Source organism: Abrus precatorius, unplaced genomic scaffold, assembly GCF_003935025.1.
Source record: "Abrus precatorius isolate BTA unplaced genomic scaffold, Abrus_2018 Scaffold6, whole genome shotgun sequence".
Classification (NCBI taxonomy): domain Eukaryota; kingdom Viridiplantae; phylum Streptophyta; class Magnoliopsida; order Fabales; family Fabaceae; genus Abrus; species Abrus precatorius.
The window spans coordinates 5,952,999-5,980,060 of NW_020874406.1; the positions used below are offsets into that span (position 1 = coordinate 5,952,999).

General features: G+C 38.1%; 1 protein-coding gene across 4 annotated transcripts in view; it reads right to left on the bottom strand.

The window, feature by feature from the left end:
- The window catches only part of LOC113869027 (cleavage and polyadenylation specificity factor subunit 3-II), a 44,814-nt gene that overhangs the window by 16,455 nt on the left and 1,297 nt on the right, over window positions 1-27,062 (bottom strand). For 3 of the 4 annotated variants that reach the window (XM_027505126.1, XM_027505128.1, XM_027505130.1), the window contains exons 4-9: window positions 25,617-25,734; window positions 25,085-25,158; window positions 24,598-24,734; window positions 17,086-17,149; window positions 16,265-16,330; window positions 824-893 (exon numbers count right to left, since the gene is read on the bottom strand). In XM_027505126.1, coding sequence (XP_027360927.1) covers window positions 824-893; window positions 16,265-16,330; window positions 17,086-17,149; window positions 24,598-24,734; window positions 25,085-25,158; window positions 25,617-25,734 — 529 coding nt within the window. The remainder of the gene's footprint in view (window positions 1-823; window positions 894-16,264; window positions 16,331-17,085; window positions 17,150-24,597; window positions 24,735-25,084; window positions 25,159-25,616; window positions 25,735-27,062) is intronic. The other variant, XM_027505127.1, reaches the window with a different exon arrangement.

The following is a 27,062-nucleotide window of genomic DNA, read 5'->3' on the forward strand; positions in this document are numbered from 1 at the left end:
GACCTTACACACAGATATTCCTATATTGCACAAAAACATGTTTAAATATTAAAAAATAGATAATCCCCTGCTGAAAAATATTGGTGCAAAATTTTAGAATATGTGACAAGTTAAAAAGCAAGTGATGATTATTAGAAACAGGTTAGGCCTAACTCACTACAAAAGTTAACTCAAGGGTGGAGCATTGCCCAATTATTATTTGGAAAACTTGTCCAAATTCCTAGCCAATATGCAACATCCTAAAACACCCCTGACGCCCAAGACTATTCATTTGGTGTGTGGAATTTGTAGGACTGAACATCTATTGGAGAAGGATAGGCTCTTTTATCATGTTAGAAAGTTAGAAACAGAGTCAGACTAGGCCTAACTCACTCCCAAAACTTAGCACAAGAGGGGAGGATTGGCTAAGTCTTATAAGGAGCATTTTGGCTAAATTCTTAACCATTGTGGGTCATCTTCACAATGACATTTGGCATAAATAAGTATATCTTTAAAAAAGGGATATTAGCTACATTAGTAGGATGATGGGTGCAACCCCAATTAGGGCTACTGAAACTTCAGTCTGGGCCCATTGAGCCATGTGGTTGTGGCAGTTTTCAAATATCTTTGAGTGCTGTGCAGTGCGGCATACAATTCCTTATTTAATGTATTTATTGTACATAATTAGCTTTCCAAAAATAGTGTACAACTTAGGAAATAAGAGAAAATCTTGTTTTCTAAAGGGTAAAGATAAAAGATTGCCCAAAATTGATTCTGTATGGTTTATATATATGAAAAAATAGAGAAATGAAGATCAATGAGACAGTTCCAAGCTGATTCAAACCTGCTGAGAAATAAATAGGAACCTTCAAATTCATGCGTTCCCAGTAGTCATCCAACAAAATGCATAATTCCTAGATATCATAATAACTTGGTAAATATTATGAAATCATTAAATATAAATCAACTTTTTTTATTATTAAATTGGTCATTGAACCAGTAATGTTGTGGCTCATGATTTACTGATCTAACCCAGATCAATCTGTGTTCTTAAAAGTATGTTTGTTTTAATAAATACAACAACAATCAAGGCTTATCATATTTGGTGAGTTCAGCTACATTGAATACACAATGCCATTGAGCTTGGTTAAAAACAAATTCTGTGAAGTATTAGTAATTGTTAGATTAGATCTCTTTTACTAATTTACTCTAAAGTTCTTTTGGGTCTCTTTCAATCCCTTTTTACCAGACAACAACAAAATTTATTAAAAAATTTAACACTTATTGCTTGTTTGGGAAAGCTTAAATTCTGGGATATCATTGCTTATTTTTCAAAATTTCTCTCATAAACCAAGCAAGAAGAAGTGATTTTGTCTTCAAAATAAGCTAAACCAAATACATTTTGTGTGCTTGTTTAACCTAGTCTTAGATGTGCTTACAAGTGATATACAAAAAATTATCCGTAAGTGCAAGCTCTTTGCAGATGATAATTCTAGTTGAGGAATCTGTTGATATGTAAATATGGTAATTAGACCCATTATGTAAATACAGTAATTGTAACGTAATATTAGGATTACCTTTATTAGGTAATATTCTGTACTTAATATTAATCCTTGTACACTTGCATAAATACAGACCTTTGAGTCAAATGCAATACACACAGAAAAGTTTCATACATTTATGGTATCAATTTTGGTTCCGATCTAGCCTTTTCTTTTTTATGGTTGCTACAATAACCACGTCACTGCCGTTGACTTTTCCACCAATCTAAGGATACGACTAGGAGTGCCTCCTTCCAGCGACCACCAACAACCGAGGCGTCGCCAACTGCCGCCACACATGCTCACACGTCTCACGTGCTGCCCCTCTTAGCACACATTTATCTCGTTCCAACAACAATCTTGTTTTGACACTTTTCTGATGTCTTCCAAGCCTTTGATGACCCCCTCGGTACAGTTCTTGATCCCTTTCTATCTTCTCTTTCTCCTCCATGTTGTGTTTGTGGTGTTTAACTCAAAAACCACCTTTGTGACCTTCACAACTACTTTTAATCCCATGTGAGAAACTTGCTGAAGTTGGCAATTATTCCTCCTAAGCAGCAGACATTGAACTTTGGTTGCAAGGGAAAGGCAGCCAAGACCATCTCACCACATAGGACAAGGAGATTGTTGTGGATAAACATGACCATTGGAAGCAGGTTAACACCTCACTTTGCAGTGTCTTGTGGTATTCTATTGATGCTAAACTTCATAAACAATACCAGCCTTCTAAGACTTGCTTTAAGGTTTGGGAGAAAGCCAAAATAGTCTACTCAAATAAAATTGACTGTATCTATATAGTCATCGCTAACCTTATCTCCATAAAGAAATAGAACATGGATATGCAGAGTTACTTAGGTAAGCTTGACACAATTTGATGACTGAATATAATGCTTTTATGCCTTTTATTAGTGATGCAGAAAAGCATGCTCAACAACGTAAAGAATTCTTCATGGTACTTGCTCTTCATGGTCTTCCACTGAAATTTGAATGTGTTTGTATGATTCAGTGGTACTTGCTCTTACCAGTCCAATAGTTTTGTCATATGATTCAGTCTCTGAGCAACTACTACATATGTCTACCGCTCAATCATTTGTGAAACCACTGCCTACTGCTCTTTCCATGGAGTCTAGTGTGCTGCTAGTCATTAATTCTTGCCCTCGCAACATGAGTAGGTGTGGTAGGAGCTGGGGCTTGCGCAATTCACAACATCATTTTGGTCTTTGGCCTTGATGTGACATCAAGGCTCAAGGTGTCAATAGCGCTTGCACTAAGCACATTGTTTCCAATCTTCATCCCTTGGCCTTTTCTCTCATATCACTTTTCTCGAATTTCTTCCTCCTATAACTTTAGATAATGGTTCTCAAACTAGAGTCACTAACATCAATACCACTACCCCTCTCCCAAGTCTCTCTTTAGAGTTAGTTCTTTTTGTTTTGGGTTGTTCTTTCAACTCTGCTTTTGTTAGCAAACTTGCTTGTTCTTCTAAATATTCATTTCTTTTAACTAACAACTCTATTTTTGTTCAAGAACATACACCCGGAAAAACAATTGGAGTAGGATATAAATCTCAAGGATTACATTATCTTACTAACTCCAATTGCATGTTTAGTTGCTAAGCCTCCTACTATCATTCATCAATGATTGGGTCATCCAAACCTTCAAGTCACGGTTTCAAGTTTGTCCAAAGTGTCAAGATATTGAGTCATGTTAATTAGGAAAACATATTCAAAATTCTTTTCCTAATCATGTCAATAAAAGAGTTGCATTCTGATAGGAACTGAATATACTATTGGATTGCAAATGAAAACTCAGGGAATATCCCTGACGTTACAAGAGAAAAACTAGAATTAACAGAAAGGAATTAATGGACCAATGCAGAAAACAATGAGGCTGTCCTCCGGCAGCCACCCCCCAAATAACCTCCCAGATAAATCCTACCCTCCTCTCACTAGCATCTACAATATATTGCTTTCCTTCCCTCATCCTCACCCCTCCACATCACTAAACTTGTTATTCAGTTAGAATCTTTTCTAACAGCCTCTCTACCCACAATTCCTCCTTTACCCCTCTTCCTCTGGTATGTCTTAAGCAAGGGCCCAATTGTCTTGGACCCAACAATACCCCCTCCATTGAGAGGAACCTTGTCCTCAAGGTTGAAATGGGGAAAAATAGCCTGCAACAGATCAAACTCCTCCCAAGTGCTGTCTTCTTTAGGCAAGTTCTGCCATTTAATTAGAACCTCCCAGCGACCATTCAAGAGTTTCCTGGCATTCAGCACCTCTTCGGGCTCAACTTGAAGCTCCAATTCCTCTGTTAAGAATGGAGGCAAAGCTTGACTTGGTTGGCTAGCAGGGGGAGCCCTTTTGAGCTGGGAAACATGGAAAATAGGATGCAATCTGGATGATTCTGGCAGTGATAGCTTATAAGCAACAGCACCTATCTTTTCTTCCACACAAAAAGGGGCCATAAAATCTGGGGCTCAGTTTTTCATTGACCCTTTTTGCCAATGATTTCAGTCTATACGGTCTGGCTTTTAAGTACACCATGTCCCCAATTTGATACTCTACCTCCCGACGCCCTTTATCCGCCTGTTCTTTCATTCTCCACTGTGCCCTCAGTAAGTGCTGTTTGAGCTCTGCCAGGATGCTATCCCTTATCAACAGCAATTTATCCACCTCAGCCACCATGGTGCTGTCCCAACAGTAAGGTATAATCAAAGGGGGAGCACGGCCATAAAGTGCCTTAAAGGGGGTCATCTTAATCGAGGCATTAAACGAAGAATTAAACCAAAATTCACCCCATGGCAGCCAATTAACCCACTGACGCGGGTGTTCACTCACAAAACAGCGCAAGTAGGCCTCAATAGTGCGATTGTTGACTTCAGTTTGTCCATCCGTTTGAGGATGGTATGCAGAGCTAAATTGTAACTTGGTGCCCGAGAGACGGAATAATTCTTTCCAAAAAGAACTGAGGAAGATTATGTCCCAATCTGAAACGATAGATGTAGGAAATCCATGCAAACGGACAATTTCTTTTACAAACACCGTAGCTACCTGTTTGACTGTATAGGGGTGGAGTAAGGGGATAAAATGGGCGTATTTACTTAGTCTATCAACCACCACCATGATGCTGTCAGCTCCTTTAGCCTTGGGCAGCCCTCCAATAAAGTCCATCGAGATGTCTTCCCACACATGCATTGGAATTGGCAAGGGCTGAAGCAACCCCGCAGGTTTCAAGGATTCGTGTTTGTTTTGTTGGCAAACCTGACAACCAGCGATAAATTTTTCTACATCCCGCTTCATTCCAGCCCAATAAAAAGCCATGGCTAGTCGCTTGTAAGTCCTTGTCACTCCAGAGTGCCCCCCCACGGTGAGGCATGAAATTCTGCTAATAGTAATGGAATACGGGCAGATTCCCTAAGGAGGACTAACCGCTGTTTATACCATAAGCACCCCTGGGACACTGCATACTGTGGATGGGAATTAGGACGTGACACTACCTGCTGCATGAGTCCTTTTAGCACTTCATCCCCAAGAACCTCCTCAGCTACATCCACTAGATCGGTGTTAGTCACCATGGATATGGCATGATAGCTCATAACTCTAGACAGTGCATCTGCTGCCTTGTTGTCTAGCCCCGGTTTATACTGAATTTCAAAATCCAAGCCCATAAGCTTGGTTACCCATTTCAACTGTTCCCCAGCTAGAACCCGTTGCTCCAACAGGAATTTCAAACTTTTCTGATCAGTTCGAATAATAAAGTGGTTGCCCAACAGGTATTGGCGCCATTTCTGAACAGCAAATACTATTGCCATAAGTTCACGTTCATAGACCGACTTCACCCTATTTCTATCTAATAAAGCTTGGCTAATGAAGGCCAGGGGTCTGCCTTTTTGCATCAAGACGGCCCCAACTCCATACCCTGAGGCGTCTGTCTCAATCACAAATGGTAGGTCAAAATTTGGCATAGCCAAGGTCGGCAGAATCTCCATCTCCCTCTTAAGCTGGTCAAACGCTGCTTGTTCTTCCTCTGTCTAGTGAAAATTATTTTTTTTCAGCAATTGAGAGGTTTGGCGATTACCCCATAATTCCTCACAAATCTGCGGTAGTATCCGGTTAAACCCAAGAATCCCCTCAAACTGCGAGTGTCCTTGGGTGTTGGCCAACTGGTCATAGCAGAAATTTTTGCAGGGTCCGCTGAGATTCATGCAGATGATATTATGTGTCCAAGATATTCTAGTTGCGGTTCTCCAAAACTGCACTTCTTACCATTGATCCACAATTCTTGGCTTCTAAGCAATTGAAGAACTACACCCAAATGTCCAATATGGGTAGAGAAGTCTGGGCTATACACTAAAATATCATAAAAAAAAACTAGTACAAATTTACGTAAATAAGGTTTAAAAATCTGATTCATTAAAGATTGAAAGGTTGAGGGGGCATTGGTTAGCCCGAATGGCATTACCACCACATATTCATAGTGTCCTTCGTGTGTTCGGAAGGCTGTTTTGGGTATGTCTTCTGGCCTCATACGAATTTGGTAGTAGCCCAACTTAAGGTCCAGTTTAGAGAAGACTGTAGCTCCTCCCAACTCGTCCAACAGTTCTTCAATAACAGGGATGGGGAATTTGTTTGGGACCGTGATGCTGTTAAGGGCGCGATAATCCACGCAGAAACGCCAACTCCCATCCTTTTTGTTGACAAGAATCAGTGGGCTGGAGTAAGGGCTTGTACTGGGTCTAATCAGTCCTGCTGCTAACATGTCTCTCACAAACCTTTCAATCTCCTCTTTGTGGCGATGAGGATGTTTATAGGGGAGAATATTAGGAATGGTAGCCCCCTCTTTCAACACAATTGCGAGGTCGCATTCCCTTGTAGGTGGAAGGGCTGTTCCCTCCTTAAACAGTTCTCTGAATTTCCATAGTAGCTCCCTCATCGCTTCTGGAGCTTCCGAGGCCACCTGGGTTGGTACTTCTGGACACCCCAGTGTAAACATGCCCAGCTCCACATAGTACGCTTCCGCCTCCCCCTTGAGTTCCTTTCTAATGGCTTTCAATGAGGCCACCGTCTGGGAAAGTCCAATGTCTCCTTTCACTTCAATGATTTTCCCTTCTTTGTACACCTCAATCAAATGCTGCCGCAAGTCCGCACTAAACTTCCCTAGGCTTTTAAGCCATTCATAACCCAGAACGACGTCTACCCCGACCAGATCAAACAGAAAAAAATCTTGGATTACTTAAAAGTTTGGCAATTCCAAAACGACACCCCTGCACACTCCTTGACTCCCCAACCTCTGACCATCCCCTACCTCAACAAAATACCCCCTTGTGGCCTCTGTCGGTATCTTCAACTCTTCAACCAGACCCGGTGATAGGAAGTTGTGCGACGCCCCCGAATCCACCATCACGATTACTCTCTTATCTGCTATCATTCCCCAAAGTTTCAGTGAGTTCTTCGAGGTCATACCTGCAATACTACTGGCGTTTAGTTGAAGGTTTACTTCCTCTGTTTTTCCTTCCTCCGTATCTTCGCCTTGGGTCGCGTCTTCATCCCCCAACAGAATGATATGGAGCTGTTTGTTGCGGCACACGTGGCCCGGTGTGAACCTCTCATCGCAGCGGAAGCAGAGTCCCTTTCGTCGCTTCTCACTCTCCTCTTCCTCAGTTAATCGTTTGAACCCCAAGCCTCGGCAGTGTGAGGGAGCGACGGAAAAGTCGCGAGGATAAGTTTGGGTGCCAGGCGCCTCGACCCGACCCCCATTGGGTCGGTTAGAAACCCTAGGCCCAAAAGATGAGGTGAGTTCACCTCTTCTGGTCCAACCTTGCTTGGGCGCGTATTAGGCTCCACTCGTTTCAGCCCAATAAGGCTTATGATTCATTGACCCGCTCCCTTTAGCCACAGGCCCAAAGGAAAAACCCAATACCCTATTTTTCTCTTCAACTTTCTGTGCCATTTCCATGATCGCACTCAAGTCACCCGAGTTTCCCAACCTCACCTCTGCCTTGATTTCTTCGTTCAGGCCGTTGAGAAAAGCCCCGATCATAAACTCTGCATCAGCAAAACGTAATGGGGCAGAAAATAACTCAAACTGCTCCCTGTACTCCAAAACCGTCCCCTTTTGTTTCAACCCCATTAACGCCTCATACGGATTCTCCGAAGAAGACGACCGGAAACGCCCCAACAGGGCTTGTCGGAACACTGGCCAATTGATTGATGGCATCCGCGGCTCCCACCATTGATACCAATTAAGCGCCATTCCTTCCAAACAAACCACCGCTGTGTCCAGCTTTTCTGCTTCAGGAATGCCGTTTATTTCGAAGTATCGTTCTGCCCGGTACACCCATCCGTAAGGGTCATCCCCAGCAAAATAAGGCACTTCCACCCGCTTCAACCTTTTCTCCCTTCTCCAAGTGTCACACTCGTCATTGTCTCCCTGTGAATTATGGGTCGTTCCTTCCCGTTCGGCCCTTACCACTTGTAAGGCCGACTCGAACCTAGTCGTCATTGTTGTCATCATCTCCTCCATTTGTCTCCTAAACTCTTCTTGCATAGTAGCCTGCATGCCTTCCAACCTACGTTCCACGTTTTCCAACCGATTCTCCATTCTAGTCGATACCATCAGGCGCTCCCAGGATCGGGAGCTCTGATATCAACTTGATAGGAACTGAATATACTATTGGATTGCAAATGAAAACTCAGGGAATATCCCTGACGTTACAAGAGAAAAACTAGAATTAACAGAAAGGAATTAATGGACCAATGCAGAAAACAATGAGGCTGTCCTCCGGCAGCCACCCCCCAAATAACCTCCCAGATAAATCCTACCCCCCTCTCACTAGCATCTACAATATATTGCTTTCCTTCCCTCATCCTCACCCCTCCACGTCACTAAACTTGTTATTCAGTTAGAATCTTTTCTAACAGCCTCTCTACCCGCAATTCCTCCTTTACCCCTCTTCCTCTGGTATGCCTTAAGCAAGGGCCCAATTGTCTTGGACCCAACACATTCCTTTTTTATATGGTCTAATCAGACATGTAGGGTTTGAGTTGTATTACTTCTTCAAGTTATCAATATTTTGTAATTTTTATAGATGATTTTTCTCATTGCTCTTGGATAATTTTTACTTAAAAATCACTCTAATGTTTTCTCTGTTTTTCAATCATTCTCTTTTGAAATACAAACTCAATACACTCAAATTAAAATTTTGCAAACTGACAATGCTTGAGAATATTGTCTTCATAGGGTATCTACATTAGTCTTCCTGTATTCATACACATACACCACAACAAAATGGCATTGTTGAACTGGAAAATTATCACTTGGTTGAAACAGCTCACACCCTTCTTCTCCACAACAATATACCACGATGCTATCTTTATTACTTACTATTTAATCAATTGCGTACCCTCTTCCAGCCTTGATAATCAAGTACCACATTCCATTTTGTTTCCTAGTCAAGATCTTTCTCTCTTCCCATTGGCTAAGGATGGAGACCTGTTGTAACAGCCTTCTTGAGGAGACTGACATAGAAACCAATTGAACTCTACTGTGTTCTGGTAATTGTAATTTGTAAGCAACTTGTCCAGTTCTCTCCATCACTTTATAAGATCCATAAAAAATGGGTGATAACTTCTCAATTCTCTTCTATGCTAGTGATTTCAGCCTATATGGTTGAACCTTAAGGTCCACCCAATCATCCATTTTAAGTTCTAGCTCTCTCCTCCTCCTGTTAGGTTGCTGTTTCATCCTATTTTGAGCCTTTTTCCAATATTATTAGTCTGTCAAACACCAATTCTTTGTCTCAATTCATCTGATTTACTTCCTCAACCTTAGATAGAAAAATGCCTTCTCTAAATAGCAATGAAGGGTCTCTTCCAAACAAAGTTTGGAAACATGTGGTTGGGTTGTGGTAATTGGTATTAAACCAATACTCAGCCCATAGCCAAAAGGGCCACCGTTTAGGATTTGAACTTGAGAAGCACCTCAAGGATGTTTTTGTTTCAAAACATGTGTTGACTACTTTTGTTTGACTGTCAATTTGAGGGCATGATAGACAGTACTATAGCACAACTTAGTTCCTGCTTGCTTAAACAATTAAGCCCAGAATTGGGGGAGAAAAAGTTGATCTTGGTATATAACAATTGAGCTAGGAAATCCATGATTTAACAAACTGGTCTTACGTGTCAATGGAATTGATGAGCAAATTTTCTGGTCATTAAAACCAGCAAATTCACAGCTAGACATTTAATATGCAATTGTATTGTATAGTTGTAACTGTTATTCTTTTCTTAATTAGGATTGTAACTGTTATTCTCTCCTTAATTAAGTTGTAGGATAAATGTAAATATAGTCGTTTAGCTAATTATTGGACTGAAAATCAGCTTGTATTAAACAGTATATATATGAGAATTCTCCAGCAGGAGAAGACAGTTTTTCTGCCTACACTTCTCTAAGTTTGACATGGTATCAGTCTGGCTTACGATCCTAGCCTAGCCCTGTCCCAGTTTTTCTGATCATTGTCCTAGTCCAAGATTTTACGGTCCTTGTTTTTTTTCTCAATTCTATCCTAGTCCAAATTTGGTCCTTAGTTACCATTTCACTTTCTTTAACATCATGTCTATTGAAAAGTATGACGTATTATTGGTCCGCCTAAATGGCAAGAACTACTCAGCCTGGGCATTCCAATTCCAGATATTTGTCAAAGGAAGAGATCTTTGGGGTCATGTTGATGGTAGCACTCCTGCTCCAAACAAAGACCAACAGAAGGATGAACATCGCAAATGGGAGGTCAAGGATGCTCAAGTCATGGCGTGGCTCATAGGTTCTGTGGATCCAAACATTATCCAGAATTTACGACCTTTCAAGACTGCAGCAGAAATGTGGGCCTATTTGAAGAAAATCTATAGTCAGAATAACATTGCACGCAGATTTCAGCTTGAACATGACATCACCATCTCTCAACAAGATAGTCTCTCTATTTCTGAATTTTACTCTCATTTCATGAATCTTTGGGCAGATTACACTGACATAGTTTATGAAAATTTGACTTCTGATGGTCTTACTTCAGTGAAATCAATTCATGACACTACTAAACGAAATCAATTTCTTATGAAATTGAGATCCGATTTTGAAGGTGTCCGATCTAATCTCATGAATAGAGAACCTATACCCTCACTAGATACATGTCTCAATGAACTGCTTCGTGAAGAACAGCGTCTTCTCACACAATCGACCATTGACCAACAAAGCTTCTCTACTGTCCCAGTGGCTTACGCAGCACAAGGAAAACCAAAAGGCCGTGACATGAGTGCTGTTCAATGCTACTGTTGCAAAGGATTTGGACATTATGCTTCACACTGTCCACAAAAATTCTGTAGTTATTGCAAAAAGGATGGGCATATTATTAAAGAATGCCCAACAAGACCACCAAAGCGATCTGCAATAGCTTTTACAGCATTGGCTGGTTCCTCTACTTCTAGTAGTTCTACGAATACAGCCTCTGTCCAACATCTTGCTCCTGCTCCAGTTCCAACATTGACTCCTGAAATGGTTCAACAAATGATCATTTCCGCATTCTCTGCCTTGGGACTTTCAGGTAAACCTTTTTCTACATCTTCACCTTGGTACTTTGATTCTGGGGCTTCCAACCATATGACCAACAATGCTCAGTTTCTTACTAATATCCCCAAATATTCTGGAAATCTCAAGATTCATACTACTGATGAAAATCATTTACCTATCACAGCAACTGGTGATATTTCTTCATCTCTAACCGATGTTTTTGTCTCTCCTGGTCTGACTAATAACCTCATTTCTGTTGGTCAATTAGTTGACAATGGTTGTCTTGTAGAATTCTCAAAATCTGGTTGTCTTGTGCAGGATCAACAATCAAGGAAGACAATCGCGACAGGGCCTAAAATTGGACGCCTTTTTCCACTTCATTTCCCTTTGTCTCCAAATCTTTCTTTACCTTTTGTTTCTTGTAATTCTGCTACTGTTGATTATCAGATATGGCATAAGCGTCTTGGACATCCAAACTCCAATGTACTGCATCACATGTTAAAAACTCGTTTTCTTGGAAATAAACAGTCTCCACCTCTTCATGTTGTTCAATTTGATTGCCTTGTAAACTTGGCAAAAGTAAAATTCTTCCTTTTCCGACACATCAATCAAACATACACAAACCTTTTGATATGATTCACAGTGATGTATGGGGGGTGGCACCAATTATTTCTCGTGCAAGTTATAAATATTTTGTCACTTTCATTGACGATTATAGTCGTTTTACATGGGTCTATTTCTTGCGTGCTAAAAATGAAGTATTGTCTGCTTTCAAACTTTTTCATGCTTATGTTCAGACCCAATTTTCCTCCAAAATTAAAATTCTTTGCTCTGACAATGGAGGGGAGTACATTTCTCATTCTTTTCAGAACTTCTTGCAAACTAATAGTGTTATATCTCAAAGGACATGCCCCTCAACCCCCCAGCAAAATGGGATAGCCGAAAGAAAAAACCGCCACTTGCTTGATGTTGTCCGCACCCTGTTGTTAGAGTCTTGTGTGCCACCTCGGTTTTGGTGTGAAGCTCTCTCCACTGCTGTTCACCTTATAAACCACTTGCCATCTACATCATTAAATAATGATTCTCCTTTCATCCGATTATTTGGTCACTCACCCAATTATTCCTCTTTTCGAACCTTTGATTGTGTGTATTATGTCCATCTTCCTTCACAAGAATGCACTAAACTCACTGCACAATCTGTTGCATGTTCTATTCTTGGATATTCTCTTCACCAAAAAGGTTTTCTCTGTTATGATGCTAACCTTCGTCGAATACGGGTATCTAGAAATGTCATCTTTCAGGAAAATAAATATTTTTTTGTAACTTATCATGATCCTCTCCCTTTCCAAATTTCTATTTTGCCATTGTTTTCTACCTCTTCTGCAGGACAGCCTTCATCTAGACCTCTCTTAACCTACCACAGACGAAGTCATACCACTCAAAATCAGCCACCAGATCCTCCTGGGCCCCCTCAAGATTATTCCTTGGCTGCTGATCCGGTACAAGGGCTGCAACCAGTTCCCCTACGACGAAGTTCCCGCACTCGTAAACCCTCAAAAAAGTATGGTTGTACCTCTCCCTTATCCTTGACAGCAACATTATCACCAGTCCCTATTCCTTCTTCTTATAAACAAGCAATGGAGCATGAGTGTTGGCAGCAAGCTATTGAGACAGAACTCCTAGCACTAGAAGAAAATCAAACATGGGATGTTGTGCCATGTCCCCCATCTGTTAAACCTCTCGGCAGCAAATTTGTGTTCACAATAAAGCTTCGTTCGGATGGGTCCATAAACCGTTACAAAGCTCGTTTAGTTGTGCTAGGAAATAAGCAAGAATATGGACTTGACTATGATGAGACTTTTGCCCCGGTTGCCAAGATGACTACTGTGCGAACCATACTTGCCCTTGCTGCATCACAATCTTGGCCATTACATCAAATGGATGTCAAAAATACATTTCTCCACGGGGACCTCAAGGAGGAAGTTTACATTAAACAAAGTTTACATTAAACTTCCTAATGGTATGTCCACACATTCACCTAATGCTGTTTGCAAACTAAAACGCTCTTTATATGGCTTGAAACAGGCACCTAGAGTATAGTTTGAAAAATTTCGATCCACATTACTTGGCTTTTCCTTCACACAAAGCCAATATGATCCGTCTCTTTTTCTACAGAGGACTTCTAACGGCATTTTGGTGCTTATTGTTTATGTGGATGACATTGTCGTGACCGGTTCTGATCAAGCCGCTATTTCTAAAATTAAACACTTGCTGCATTCAACTTTTTATATGAAGGAGCTTGGCCACCTCACTTACTTTTTGGGGTTAGAAGTACATCATCAACCTAAAGGGATATTTTTAAATCAGCAAAAGTATATTCAGGATCTGGTTCAGTTAGCTGGCCTCACCAATGCAACCTCTGTTGACACCCTGATGGAAGTTAATGTGAAATATAGCAGAGATGAAGGTGAACTTCTCACAGATCCCACTTTATATCGCAAACTGGTTGGTAGTCTTATCTATGTGACCATCACTCGTCCGGATATTTCTTTTGCTGTCCACACAATGAGTAAATTCATGCAATCTCCTCGACATTTCCATCTTTCAGCAGTACACCGCATCATACGATACCTCCTTGGCACCTCCAAACGTGGTCTATTTTTTCCTGCTGATTCATCTCTCCAACTCCAAGCATATAGTGATGCTGATTGGGCTGGCTGTCCAGACACAAGCAAATCAACTACTGGCTGGTGTATGTTTTTAGGTAATGCTCTAATTTCATTGGAAATGCAAGAAACAAGATTCAGTTTCCAAGTCATCCACTGAAGCAGAATATCGTGCAATGTCTACTGCATGCTCTGAAATAATTTGGTTACGTGGTCTCCTTACAGAGCTTGGATTCTCTCAAGCCCAACCAACTCCGCTGCATGCTGACAACACCAGTGCCATACAAATTGCAGCAAATCCAGTTTATCATGAACGCACGAAGCACATTGAGGTTGATTGTCATTCTATCCGAGAATCCTATGATCGCAAAATTATCACTCTACCTCATGTCTCAACATCTGTGCAGATTGCTGACATTTTCACTAAAACTTTGACACGTCAGCAGCACAATCTTCTTGTTGGCAAATTGATGCTTGTAGACTTACCAGCATCAATTTGAGGGGGGATGTCAAAGGAATTGATGAGCAAATTTTCTGGTCATTAAAACCAGCAAATTCACAGCTGGACATTTAATATGCAATTGTATTGTACAGCTGTAACTGTCATTCTTTTCTTAATTAGGATTGTAACTGTTATTCTCTCCTTAATTAAGTTGTAGGATAAATGTAAATATAGCCGTTTAGCTAATTATTGGGCTGAAAATCAGCTTGTATTAAACAGTATATATATGAAAATTCTCCAGTAGGAGAAGACAGTTTTTCTGCCTACACTTCTCTAAGTTTGACATTATGAACATATAAGCCACATCCTTGGCTGAGAAAGAATGGTAAAGACTGATGAAGTCTTCATTTTTAGTCAAGTGATCCATCACTACTAGAATGGTGTCCTTCCGGTGTGATTATGATATCCCTGAAATTAAATCCATTGAGATATCAGATACACCTTAGAAGGAATAGGTAGCAGTTGTAAGAGACCAGCTAGTGCCAAGGTCTGGTACTTATTTTTTTGACATGTATCACATATTCAATAAACTTCTGAATATCTGATTTCATTCCCTCCCAAGAAACCACTGTAGCTAACTTCCTTTAAGTTTGAAATATACCAGAATGTCCTCCCATTGCTAATGTATGAAATTCAGCTAATAGTTGTAGAATTCTTGAAGTCTTAGGTAACATCATGTCTTCGTAGCATAATTTCCCTTTGGTTATTGTATATCCTTGATAAGAATTAGGGTCAACTACTAAGGCTTGCATAGTCTACTGTAATTTTAAATCTGCTGCTAATTCAGTTTCCCAGTGAAAAAAACCTCGACAAAAAACTTGAGAAATGGCAGAGTACAACATTTGTCTTGATAGAACATCAACCATTTGATGTCCATTAAACTAATCTTCACTCATCACTGACTGTTCTATTAAGAATTTCAAACTTTTTTTATCGCTAAGAATCACAAAATATCTTTCCATTAAATAATGTTGCCATGTCTGTACTGCCATAATGATAGCCATTAGTTCCCTCTCAAACCGATTTTTGATGAGCACGTCCAGATAAAACTTGACTAAGAAATGCCACTAGTGTTCCACATGGTGATAAAATAACTCCTAAACCCTTATTTGAGGCATCAATTTTGACTGCGAAGGGTTTAGAAAAATCAAGTACAGCCAAGACTGGTAAATCTGTCATGTAAACCTCAAAGCTTCAAAACCTTGTGCTTCATGAGACCATGCAAATTTATCCTTCTTAAGTAGTTTTGTTAGAGGTCTAGCTAATTTTCCATAGTCCCATACAAATCTTCTATAATAACCTGTGAGCAGCAAAAAACCCCTTAATCATTTCACATCCTTTAGTGCAGAACTAGAACACAGACAAATGATCTGCCGAGTCCAGTGCAGTTAAAGAGGCACTGGTTCTCTCCTAAGTCCTAACATCCCAATAATTCTCTTCTCCCTTCTACATATTGGGTCCAATACATTTTATAGCCAACCTCTAACTAAATCATTTGGGCACATTATTAACAGACCCATTTTGCCTAATCTGCCTAGTATAGACCCCTTTTATTATGGGTCTATTTACATTATTGTTATTATCAATGAGTGGTCATATGAGAAAGAACAAGACAAGAAATGATTGTATACATGAGAATATTAGAGTAGCACCTATTGTAGAAAAGATGACAAAAAATTAGTTAAGATGGTTTGGACACATGCAAAAACAAGGTCACTGGAGGCACCAATGAGGAGACTAGATGACGTGTTTAGTCTTAACAAAAAAGGGGTAGAGTAATAAAAAAGATCTAGCAATAAATAATATTTCAAAGAATTTGATTTATGACTATGCTAAATGCAATAGTGTGATCCATGTAGCCAACTTCATCTAGTAGGATAAGACTTTGTTGTTGCTAAACCAAACCAAACATGGACTTGGAAGTTATAGGTGGAATGTTTGTTTATCCATTAGCTATAACAAATGGAAAGATATAATGCAATCAATGAGATGAATGGGCATCTTAATGAGAATACCTGAGCTCTTCCAAGTGCAAATGTTGGAATAAGCACCTTTCCTCCACCAGATACACATTTATGAACCTAAATCAATTAATTTGAAACATAAGAGTAATTGTGGATCGGGTACATTTTGATAAAGAGAAGCAGAAATTAAAGGAGAGAAAAAATGTAACTTGATGCTGTTCCAAGCTAACACAGCATCCAAGTATCATGCTTTCTTCTGAATAAACACAAGGACTCGTTATTCAAAAAAAATGGTGAAGCTATCAATATATTATATTAAAACTTGTTATTCAGAAATACTGTATCATTAACATTTTGCTTATAGTTGGGTACATAAATAGTTCATCAGGAAAAGCAGCAGAGCAAACAAATCTTGATTCATGCATAGAAGCCAAATGCAGCACAATAAAATTTATGCTATTCTTAACAAAAGAAGCCATAAAAGTCCTAGAAAAATGGAGATAAAAGAAAATATGAAAGCAGAGGTCATAAGGCATGGATTTCTCCTAAAAAATGTATATATTGACTGTAAGGGCCTACCAAACTTCCTCATTATCCATCAAAGATGCCCCAATTCAATGGCCACCTAAAGATCAACATTGTGAAAAAGCCAAATCCTGATCCAGTCAACAATATTGGTCCAAACTAAGAGTACAAAGTTCTCCAAAAATACCAAATGGCCCACTTTAATTATAACCAATGCAAGGTCAGTGTAAAATGTAAACAGCAAAAGTAAGGCAAGATTAACTGAAAAAGAAAAAGGAGTGAAAAAGCGAGAGCAACAATGTATTATTCTTATATAGATGTACAGAGTGAGTGCTGCAAATACATACAGCTTTGAGAAACTCCCTCTCTCGAGCATATTTTGAATCCCGTATGGTAGTCGCATATGTGGACCTGAAACGAAATGTTTTAGAATCATATAAAAAAAGTATCCAAGAAAATCTGTCTTATAACTCCAAGCAGCAATGCAATCAATTGGAGAAAAAGAACACTGGTAATATAGATTAATGTTACTGTACATTAAAACATAACACAATTGTAGATTGCATATTCAAAACTATATCAAACTATCAAATTGTACATTTGAGGTAGGCAGTTAGCCTTAAAATCCTTCATCCAAACTATTAGCAATGCAAGTTGTTTATGTGAAGAGTACACTCTAAAGACATCAGCTTAATGATCTGAAAATTTCACTAATTTGGGATTATGGTCTACATTAGATATTGGGCCTGCAACTCATTCCTTTACAATTCAGATGTTTTACTAGGGTACCTGTAGGAAATTATATCACACAACTAACGTCAGTATTGGGAATTATAATAGTAATTGTCAAATAGAGAAATGTTAGCAACTCACTCTTTAATACACTTTTCCTAACACACTCCTAGTTATTAGTTAAAATTTATTAAAAATCATAAAAACATGTGGATCTCACTCATAATTTAATTATTTTCTCTCATACTTCTGTAGTTTCCAATAAATTTTATCCAATAACTCACTGTATTAAAGAGTGTGTTCATAGCACTCCTCTTCTAATTGTGGTAAAAAAAAGGAAGTTTATAGTTGTAATTATGATAATTAGTATAGTCTGTAATTATTCTTGTATTAATGATTATCAATACAAATATATGCTCCATTGTGTAGTTGAAACCATAATAGTCAATCTCGAATAGCAACATAGAGCAGCCAATCCCAAAAACGCTATAGTGAGATGGTTGCTATTCTGAAGTTTTAAATATACTGACTCTTATATATCGAAGGAAGCTGCAGAGCAAGAATATACCAAGAAGAAAGAATAGAAAGGGGTAAAGAATGAAGGAATTATGAGAGCAATGCTCCCCCAGCAAGAGAGAATCTCTATGCCCCAAAATATCAATTCAAATCCCAGATACCCCTCTCCATACAAGCAGCACTCAATATGACAGATTTAGCTCTCGTTTCTTCCCATCCTCAATAACTAACTTATTACAAATTTCCCCATCTGCCCCTAACTCTGGATTCTATTACAAAATAATTCCCCCCTCACACATTAAGGCCTAATGGTCTTGGATCTATGTTGGTAGACCTTTCCCCACTAGAGGACAGGGCACAATTCCTATCATATATCTAATATAAATTAAGCTACACATATATATGCTGAAAAATACAAAATTAATACTCAAATTAAAGACATATTTAATGATCAAAAGTGAAATTTTGGGAACATAAAACTTGTCAAATGTAAATAACAACAAAATAAAGGAACCAAATAAATTCAAGTCTCTAATGCTTAGAAGTTTAAAATCACTAAATATTCAAATACAAATTTTTTAATAGGTATCATCATCTTCATCTCCAAGATCTGCCATGTCTTCTTCATTTAAGTCATCACTACATTTGTAGAGGTCTTCCTCCTCCTCCTCTTCTTCAAAATCCTCATCAATCATCATCACATTATTCTTCTTCGTGTACAATTTTCCTTCCCTTTTCCCTTAGATATAAAGAAAGAAGCAATTGTAGTTGTCTTGTTTGTTGATCAAGCTTGTCGTCTAGTGTAGGTTATAGGCTCACTAGTCCTAATTGCATTGGCAGTAGCTCTCCAAGTCAAGTTACTCTTGCTCGTCTCTTTAAAACAAGCATCATTTAAATTTGTTTGTCTCTTTGCCTTTCCTAATTTGTTCGTTTTGAAATCTTGAACAATAAATCTAAGGAGCCCTTGACATTTTCCCCTTTTTTGGTGGCAATAGAGCCACAACATCAGTTGATGCAGCATTTGAGGTTGCAAGTATTTTTTTTCCACTACAAATATTCAGAATTTCTTAAGCCTCTTCTTCCCTATCATCATTTTCATCAGGTTCAACTAAATATGCCACTTTCTCACTTTTCTTCTTTCATGAGCTACTATTAGTGTTTCATTTACTTCTTTGGATGTCATTGGACAGCTATCAACCTCTCTCTTCACTCCCTTTTGATGTCTCTTGGCTCAGGTAAAACTGCGAGTAGTAGTTTATTCACGAAAGTCATAAAAGCTTTTTATTATTGATGTTTGTTAAACTGTCCCATTGTCAACCTATATCCAAGTTATTACCCGTTGGCTTCACTAATGCATAGGAAGAAACTGAAACAGAGGTAGAGTTAGGATTTTGTGTAGTTCCTTGTGACTAATTGGGGGAAACAGCCATTGCTTCTGTTTTAGGCATTCAAATTCGGAACAAAATAGAGAAGGAAAATCAAAACAAAAAAGGAAAATAGAAAACAGAGTGGTTAGTCATCGTAAATCATCTAGGTCACGTCAAAAGTTCTGTCAGAGATTAAAAAGACAACCGGAGAACAACTAGGTCACTTCAAAAATAGCTTTTATTTTGTCAAAGATGAAGAAGATCAGAACTTGGTCAGAAAGGGTGACTCGCACTAGAGAATGACGTCACAAATGGAGGAGGAAGCAAGGTCGAGGGCTCAATCTGTTGAAGACAAAGGAGAAGAACAGAAAGCAGCAATGTAAAACAGGGGCAACATCTCAAGTTTGCCCCCCTTAAAAGGAATCCAACGTTCAAAAAGGGAGGGTAAAGTTGGCTTTTTGCCCACATGAAATAGTGTCTGCAATGGCCATGATTTCCACAATTCACCGCATGACAGCTGCTACGGCAAAATGCAACATGATGACCATGGAATAGCGGCAGGGTGCCACTCCGCCACGATAGCAGTCAAATAACAGTTATGGCAGATGTTGGTGGCAGGTTTTGCCCAAACCGCCACAATAACGGCAAAAAAATGGCAGATTTACAATGGCAACACCATGGTGGCTGTTAAGCCTGGCAGCAACAGCTGCCATCATCTAAATTTTAGTTTTTCAGGGAAAAAAAAACGAAATGGGCATCTGACTGAACCCAATCCAAAGTGACCCAGGAACCCTAAACCATACTTATCACGGAGCATTTCTTTCGTTGTGGAGGTCGCGCCCCAATCATAGATGAATTCTCGGTGTGGGTGTGTGTTTCTGTAGCGCAATGGAGAAAGGAGCGAAAGTCCAATTCTGATAGTGTCATTTTGGGCCTTTTTTTAAGGGCAAAATGGACTTTTTGTCCCACTTAAAACTTTTTGCTTCTTTACTCGAGAGAGCATCCTTCTACATGTTACGTGTTCTCTCTCTCGTGCTATATTTTTCTTCCTTCTTCTCTAAAGCCAACTTCTTCATCTTCTTCACCATTTTTGCCAAAGAAGACATCCTTTCTGGCTGTTTTCTGAAGACTATGAGTGGAGGGGCCTGGTTTTTATCATCTATTTTTTGTTTTCCTTCTCCTTGCGCTGTTTTTCTACTTCAAGCAGTGCTTTATTTGTCACTCTCTCTACATCAATTTTGCTCCTTCTAGTGCTCTGTTTTTCTTCAAACAATGCTCTGTTTCTCACTCAATGTGCATCTTCTCCAAAGGCTGTGTTCTCTTTTCCATCATTTTCCAGCCATGGTATTATCCTTTTTTACATATAGGCCAGAAAACTGTGACCTGTAGTGTTTTTCTAATATTTTTTTTGTAGATTTAATATATATTATATTAATTATGACCACCATGCTTCCACCATAAGCCACTATGGCATCCACCATAATTTTATGGCAATTTTTTGGCTGTCCCCCATGACTTACTGTTAGGACTCAGAGTCAAGTGACTTCTCCTAATCCTAATATTGTTGTAAATAATGTTCCAGCAACTAAAGCTAAATCATGGATAGTCTATTCTAGGAAAAGGAAGCAGTCTAGTTAGTAGTTAGTGGAGTATGACTCCTTATTCTGTTATTTTCTGTTATTCACCTTCGCTATATTGTTATATATATAACAGAAGGGAATTAGTTAGGAGACAGTTTTTGGAAATTGGTTAAAACCATTGGCAAAGATGATTCTCTGAGGAGCTTGCTCCGGGGTACTCATTATACACAAGATTTTCATTCTTGAATAAAAGATTCCAGTTCTTCTTCTCCTTTTCTGTGAATTCTATCATGTACCATCCATCATTGATAACATTGGAAACACAAGATTCATCCTATATCTCTCGTTCTTACTCTATTTCACAGCCTCAAGGTCATGGTATTGTTCATTTGCTTTAATCACTCTTTATTTCTCTGTCAGTCATCTAACTTGTTTCTTGACTATATCATCTCTTTAACTAAAGACTTCATTTTTCTGCAGGACCAGAGTTCAAGACAAATAATTAGCACCAAATGTGAGTCACATGGACTTAATCAACTTCATCCCTCTGCCATGCTAGTTTAGTGGTGGATTCTCCTCTCCTTATTCATGCTCAATTGGGTCATCACAATGTTCAAAAGTTACAGCAAATAGTATGTATAGTATGTTAAGAATCAGAATAGAAAACACAGAACAGCAGCAGCAAATGAAAGAAGAAAAATGGGGAGATTGTATTTAATTACTGAAACAAGAAGAAATGCAAGGAGAGACTCTCTCCCTACCCTCAGAGCCTGGCTCAGTTGAAGAACCTTAGAGGCTCTCCATTCTTACAAATAGGCTAACTGCAAAAGATACCCCTCTAAACAAATCATTTCCCCATATAACAAACGATTCTCTCTCTCTTTTGGCATAACTAACTAGCCAGCTCACCCTCTTTTCCAACTCACATTTCCCGTGCCTCTCTTTTTCTTTCTCACATAAACTACCCACGGTTTTGGGCCAGGTCCACTATCTTGCACTAGCAACTCATTTGGCCCAAATGCACGTTGGTCTCTAACATGGTATCAAGTCTCTCCCAAGTTATATACTTTATATTGTGACTCATGTCAATTAGGGAAACATGTCCATAGTTCCTTCCAAAGTAGTGTTAGTTGAGTAGTGTTTCCTTTTAGTTTAGTTCCTTCAAATATGTGAGGTCCCCCTCTTACTCAGTCTACTTTAGAATTACAATATTTTGTCATCATTATTGATGTTATAGAATTATGCTCGTGCAAGTGCAAAAAGCAAAACATTAAGCTATGGCTTCAGCTGCATATGAACTTATCTGGCTAAATTAATTGCTCAAAGAAGTAAGATTTGGAGAGATTACGCAAATGACACTGTGATAATCAGGCAAGATGCAGATTGCCTCAAATCTAGTGCTTCACGAGAGGACAAAGAGCACATTGAGATAGATTGTCACTTCGTTAGGAAGAAGATCCTATATGGAAAAATCACCCCTAACTTTGTTAATTCAAATGATCAACCAATAGATATCATCACCAAGTCCTTGAGTGGTCCTCTTGTTAGTTATATATGTGACAAATTTGATACATGTGATTTATATATTCCAACTTAAAGGGGAGTGTTAAATATATTTAATTATGATAATAGGAAAGTTTATCTTTGTAATTATTATTATTTGATAACTATATATTCCATATTTACTCTTGTACATATGGTTATTAGTTATTACTATAAATATATGCTTTGTTGTGCAGTTGAAATAAATGGAATTTCATTCTTTTCTCATTCTTTCTCTATTTCAATAGTAATAAATATAGCCCTATAAGTCCTAGGAGTTAATTTAGCATTGGAAACAAAATAATCCTTGAAAAGAAACAAATTAAATACTAAAAGTTATGAAGTACACTTGACTGTTCACAATAAAGATTGATTATGTGCTTTTACCCAGAAGTGCTTTAGAGAAGAAAGGAGATAGGTCTCTAACATTTATGATGATTTGAATTAAATAACCTTAATTTTTATAAAAAGGTGAATGTAATAATAGATATGATATATTAGAGTGAAATGCATTATATGACAATGAGAAAACTAGGAGTACAAATCATTTAAGGTTGAATTGCAATACAATAACAACAAAGGCTTATCGCAGTAAGTGAGATCAGCTGCGTAGAACACTTAACACCACTGAGCTTAGTCAAAAACCAAAATTTTAAAGATATTATGTTAAATTAGGACCCAAATTAGTAAGCAAAATGCATTTACCCCATTATTGAAATTGATTAAATAATGACAAAAGGAGATAGTTAGCCTTAATTTCTCGACCTCTTGTTCAAATTTCTTATGATACTATTAAGATAAGAGAAAATGAGAAGCCATGTGATGAATTTCGTGTGTTTCAACCATGGTAGTTAAAATCAGGAGTTGAATCGTAAAATTGTAAGAGATTTGACATACTCTATATAGACTTTATATGACATTGGTGTAAAATGACTTGGCTTGTGACCAAACCAATTCACACGTATCATGGGAGCAAAAAATCTGCTTCACAAAAAGATGAATAGTGGACTTGTGATACTGCAAAGTTGAGTATCATTCGTACCCCATTTAGCCACGGTTGCTTCCTTGGTAGTGTGATGGTCAAGATAATCTTGACCCTTAAGCCAAAGTTTGATATCAGAGACCCAAGAATCATAGGTACAACCATCCAACTTGTCAGTAGACGGCAAGATAGTGACAAAGTTGGTGAAAATAGAAGCTTCAGGTTTGGGAGGAGCTGGAGTCACCCCATGGGTCAGCCTAGAAGAGAGAAAAAACAACCAAACAGTAGCAAAATGGGGCAAACAGGGACATTTGAAACTTGAAGGGAGAAAAGGACCACAAATCCAAAACCATCTCGGTAACGCAAGCCTAGTGACTAGTCAGCAAAGGAGGTCAAAAAGTCACCCAATGCGCCATCATGCACGACAGTGGCAGTGGCAGCAGAGAGAGAAAGAAGCCAGAGAAGGAGGTGGCGCATGTGGGCACGTAGGACCTCTGCTCGTGACGCGGTGACCAGGTTTTGTTGCACATGGTGGGATAAATACGGTGGTGGTGAAAAGCTGGTAAAAAAAGCACACCGGAAAAGTCACCAGCAATGAACAGTGGCAGCCAGTGGAGGCGGCTGCCAGAAAAAGAAAAAAAGCAAAAACTGGAGATGCGGTTTTTGAAAAAAAAAAAATTGACACCTATGAGCAATGGGCCCACAAGGAAAGCACAGATTAGGGTCACCTCCTCGTTAGGCTCTTGATACCATGTTAAGATGAGAGAAAACAAGAAGGCATGTGATGAATTGTGTGTTTCAACTACACTACGGGTTGTGTTTTTATATTAACAACAAAGGTAATCACTAGTTACGTAATCAAGAACAAATATATGGTTACATAATTACTATAAATACACAGATACTATTTCCCTAAATAACATATTTAGATATAGTTAACAGATACAATTCGAGGATCAACATCTGAGTAGATGTTGGCTATTAGGTGCAGGCCAAGGAATAGTCATATTTCAAACAGTAATAACAATATGAGATTAATTGTAACACATGCAGATAAACAATAAACAAGTAAAAAAATATCATTTATCACCATCACAACAATATTGATAACTTTGTTTATATAAGCAATGATGTTCTTACTCAGTTATAAGAAGGTCAAGCCGTAGTCGATCAATTTGAGCTGCTCCAAGGTGTCTATCTGCTGTCATATTGTAGTCTCCTGTATAAACTATTTTTGTGTCCCCCACTTTAGCATAGAACATTGCAGCTCCAAGAACCTCAATATAAAATATGAGGAATAATAAGCTGAAGTACTAAAACATTAATTTAAGGTAATGAAAGAACAAAAATCTATTCTAAAGATATAGATTGTACCAGACACATTCATCTAGAACTTTGTGAAGGCTACCTCTTCCAGACTATAAAATGCATTGCCAAAAACTTTCATCTTATTCTGATTGTTATATAAAGGTTTGATTTGCAAAATTTTTGACATCTTATTCACTATCATCTTAAATCCACAAAATTAAGCAAGAACTAAATGATGAAAAATTTGCCAACATATCTGTTTATACTTTTTGTTGGAAATGAAATATGGCTTCAGAGATGAATGTTCATAAAGCCTTACATGTCCTGCATAATAGGCACGTATCTGCAGGTCTCCATCTACTTGCACAGTCTGCCTCAGATCAACAGCAATAACTGCACAAGGAACTAATGAAATTACGATGCTTATAAAAATGATATGAAAATGAGATGCTACTGTCTGAAGTATGGTGATTTTGGATTGAAACCTGCTGTATTGTATTCTAAAGTCCCAACAAACAAAAGTCCCAACAAACAATAAACTACTGGTAAGTATAAACTATACAGAATCTTTTTAACGAATCAGTTTTAAAGTTCATGAAAAATGTAAATCATGTAATTTAAATCTGTAAACATTATAAAATTAAAAAATAACTTAAAACATTTTATAGCCCACAAAAAGAATATTTATTCTTTCTGCATTTGAAATCCTTGCAACACAACAGCTGCACACAATTCCAACTTCAATAAAGTCAAAATATATGCTAAAATTCCTAATGGCATGTCCAAACTAAAAGTAATAGTTGTCTAACCAACATATAGCAACTATAAATGAAAAGAAGACCCTACATTACCTTTCTTCATGCACTCAGCAATATGATCAGATGTGAAGTGTTCTTCCTCCCCCTGGCGATCAACCATCACTTTCCGATAGTCTTCCAACATCAAAGGAGCCAAAGCTTTTGTTGGGTACTGATTAAAATCAAACAAAATTCAAGTTAAATTTACTGCAGCAGAATTCCTAATTGGAAGCCAACACTTAAGGATCAGTTTGTTCAGTTTAATAAAACATAATTTGCTTTATTTTCTTCCTATTTTCAAAAACGTAAATATATTTTTTAAAATTTGTATTCAAATTTTGGGTTAAATTATTAATTTGATCCCTAAACTTGGCTTTGATTTCGTTTTACTCTTTACATTAAAAAAAATTCCTATATGAAAAAAAATTAAACAAATTGATCTACATTATTTCTTGAAGTTATAACAGACAACAAAAACAACTAAGTCTTATCCCATTGGGTGAGGTTGGCTACATGGATCAATTTTTAGAAATATGATTAATCAAAAGATCTCTTTCGATAACTTCTCTTAAGGTTCTTTTGGGTCTCTCTCTACCCTTTTTTACCAAATTGGTGCATGCAAAGGTCTTCTCTGCACATAACCAAATTATCTTAGACAGTTTCCAGTCATCATTTTCACTATAAGTGCTTCTCCAATATTTTCACACATACTATCATTTCTTATCTTGTCCTTTCTCATGCAACCACTCATCAACCTTAACATTTTCATTTTTGTCACTCCCACTTTTTTCTCATTTGTTGCTTTAAGATCCAGAATTCACTACTATATAGAATAGTTGGTCGTTTGCAATATGGTAAAACTTCTCATTCAGCTTGATAGGTCCTTTACGATCACAAATAACATTATGTCTTTCTCCACTTTAACCACTCAGCTTATATTCTATGAGTAACATCTTCATTAATTTTCCCATCTTTCCGTAAAATTGATCTCAAGTTACGAAACCTTGTAAATTGTGATATAGTACCATCTCCAATTTTAACTTCCAACACACATCTTGTTTTTTGCTGACATATATTGTCTTACTTATATTCAAATGAAAACCTTTAAATTTCTAAAGTCTTCCTTCATAACTCAAGTTTAACATTAACCTCTTCTTTTAAATTCTCAACAACCCTATGTCATTTGCAAGGAGCATGCACTTAAGGATAATCTTTTGTATGTCACTTGTAAGTATATTTAGGATTAAACAAGTAAGGTTTCAAAGCGAAGCCTTGATGTAAGTAATACCTTGTGCAGCCCAGTTACCCTCTTCTACTAATTGTTTCTAAAAGTCTAACTATTTCTCACGTCTAAGTAGCTATCAATTAATTCTTAGATCAATAATTTGTCGAATTCGCTGTTTACAAGTCTTGAAACGAACATTAAGGACCATCCTAGAATCACTTTATACTCCTTACAAATTCTTTTGTCTAAACTCCTTACCAAGAAAAAATTGAGTT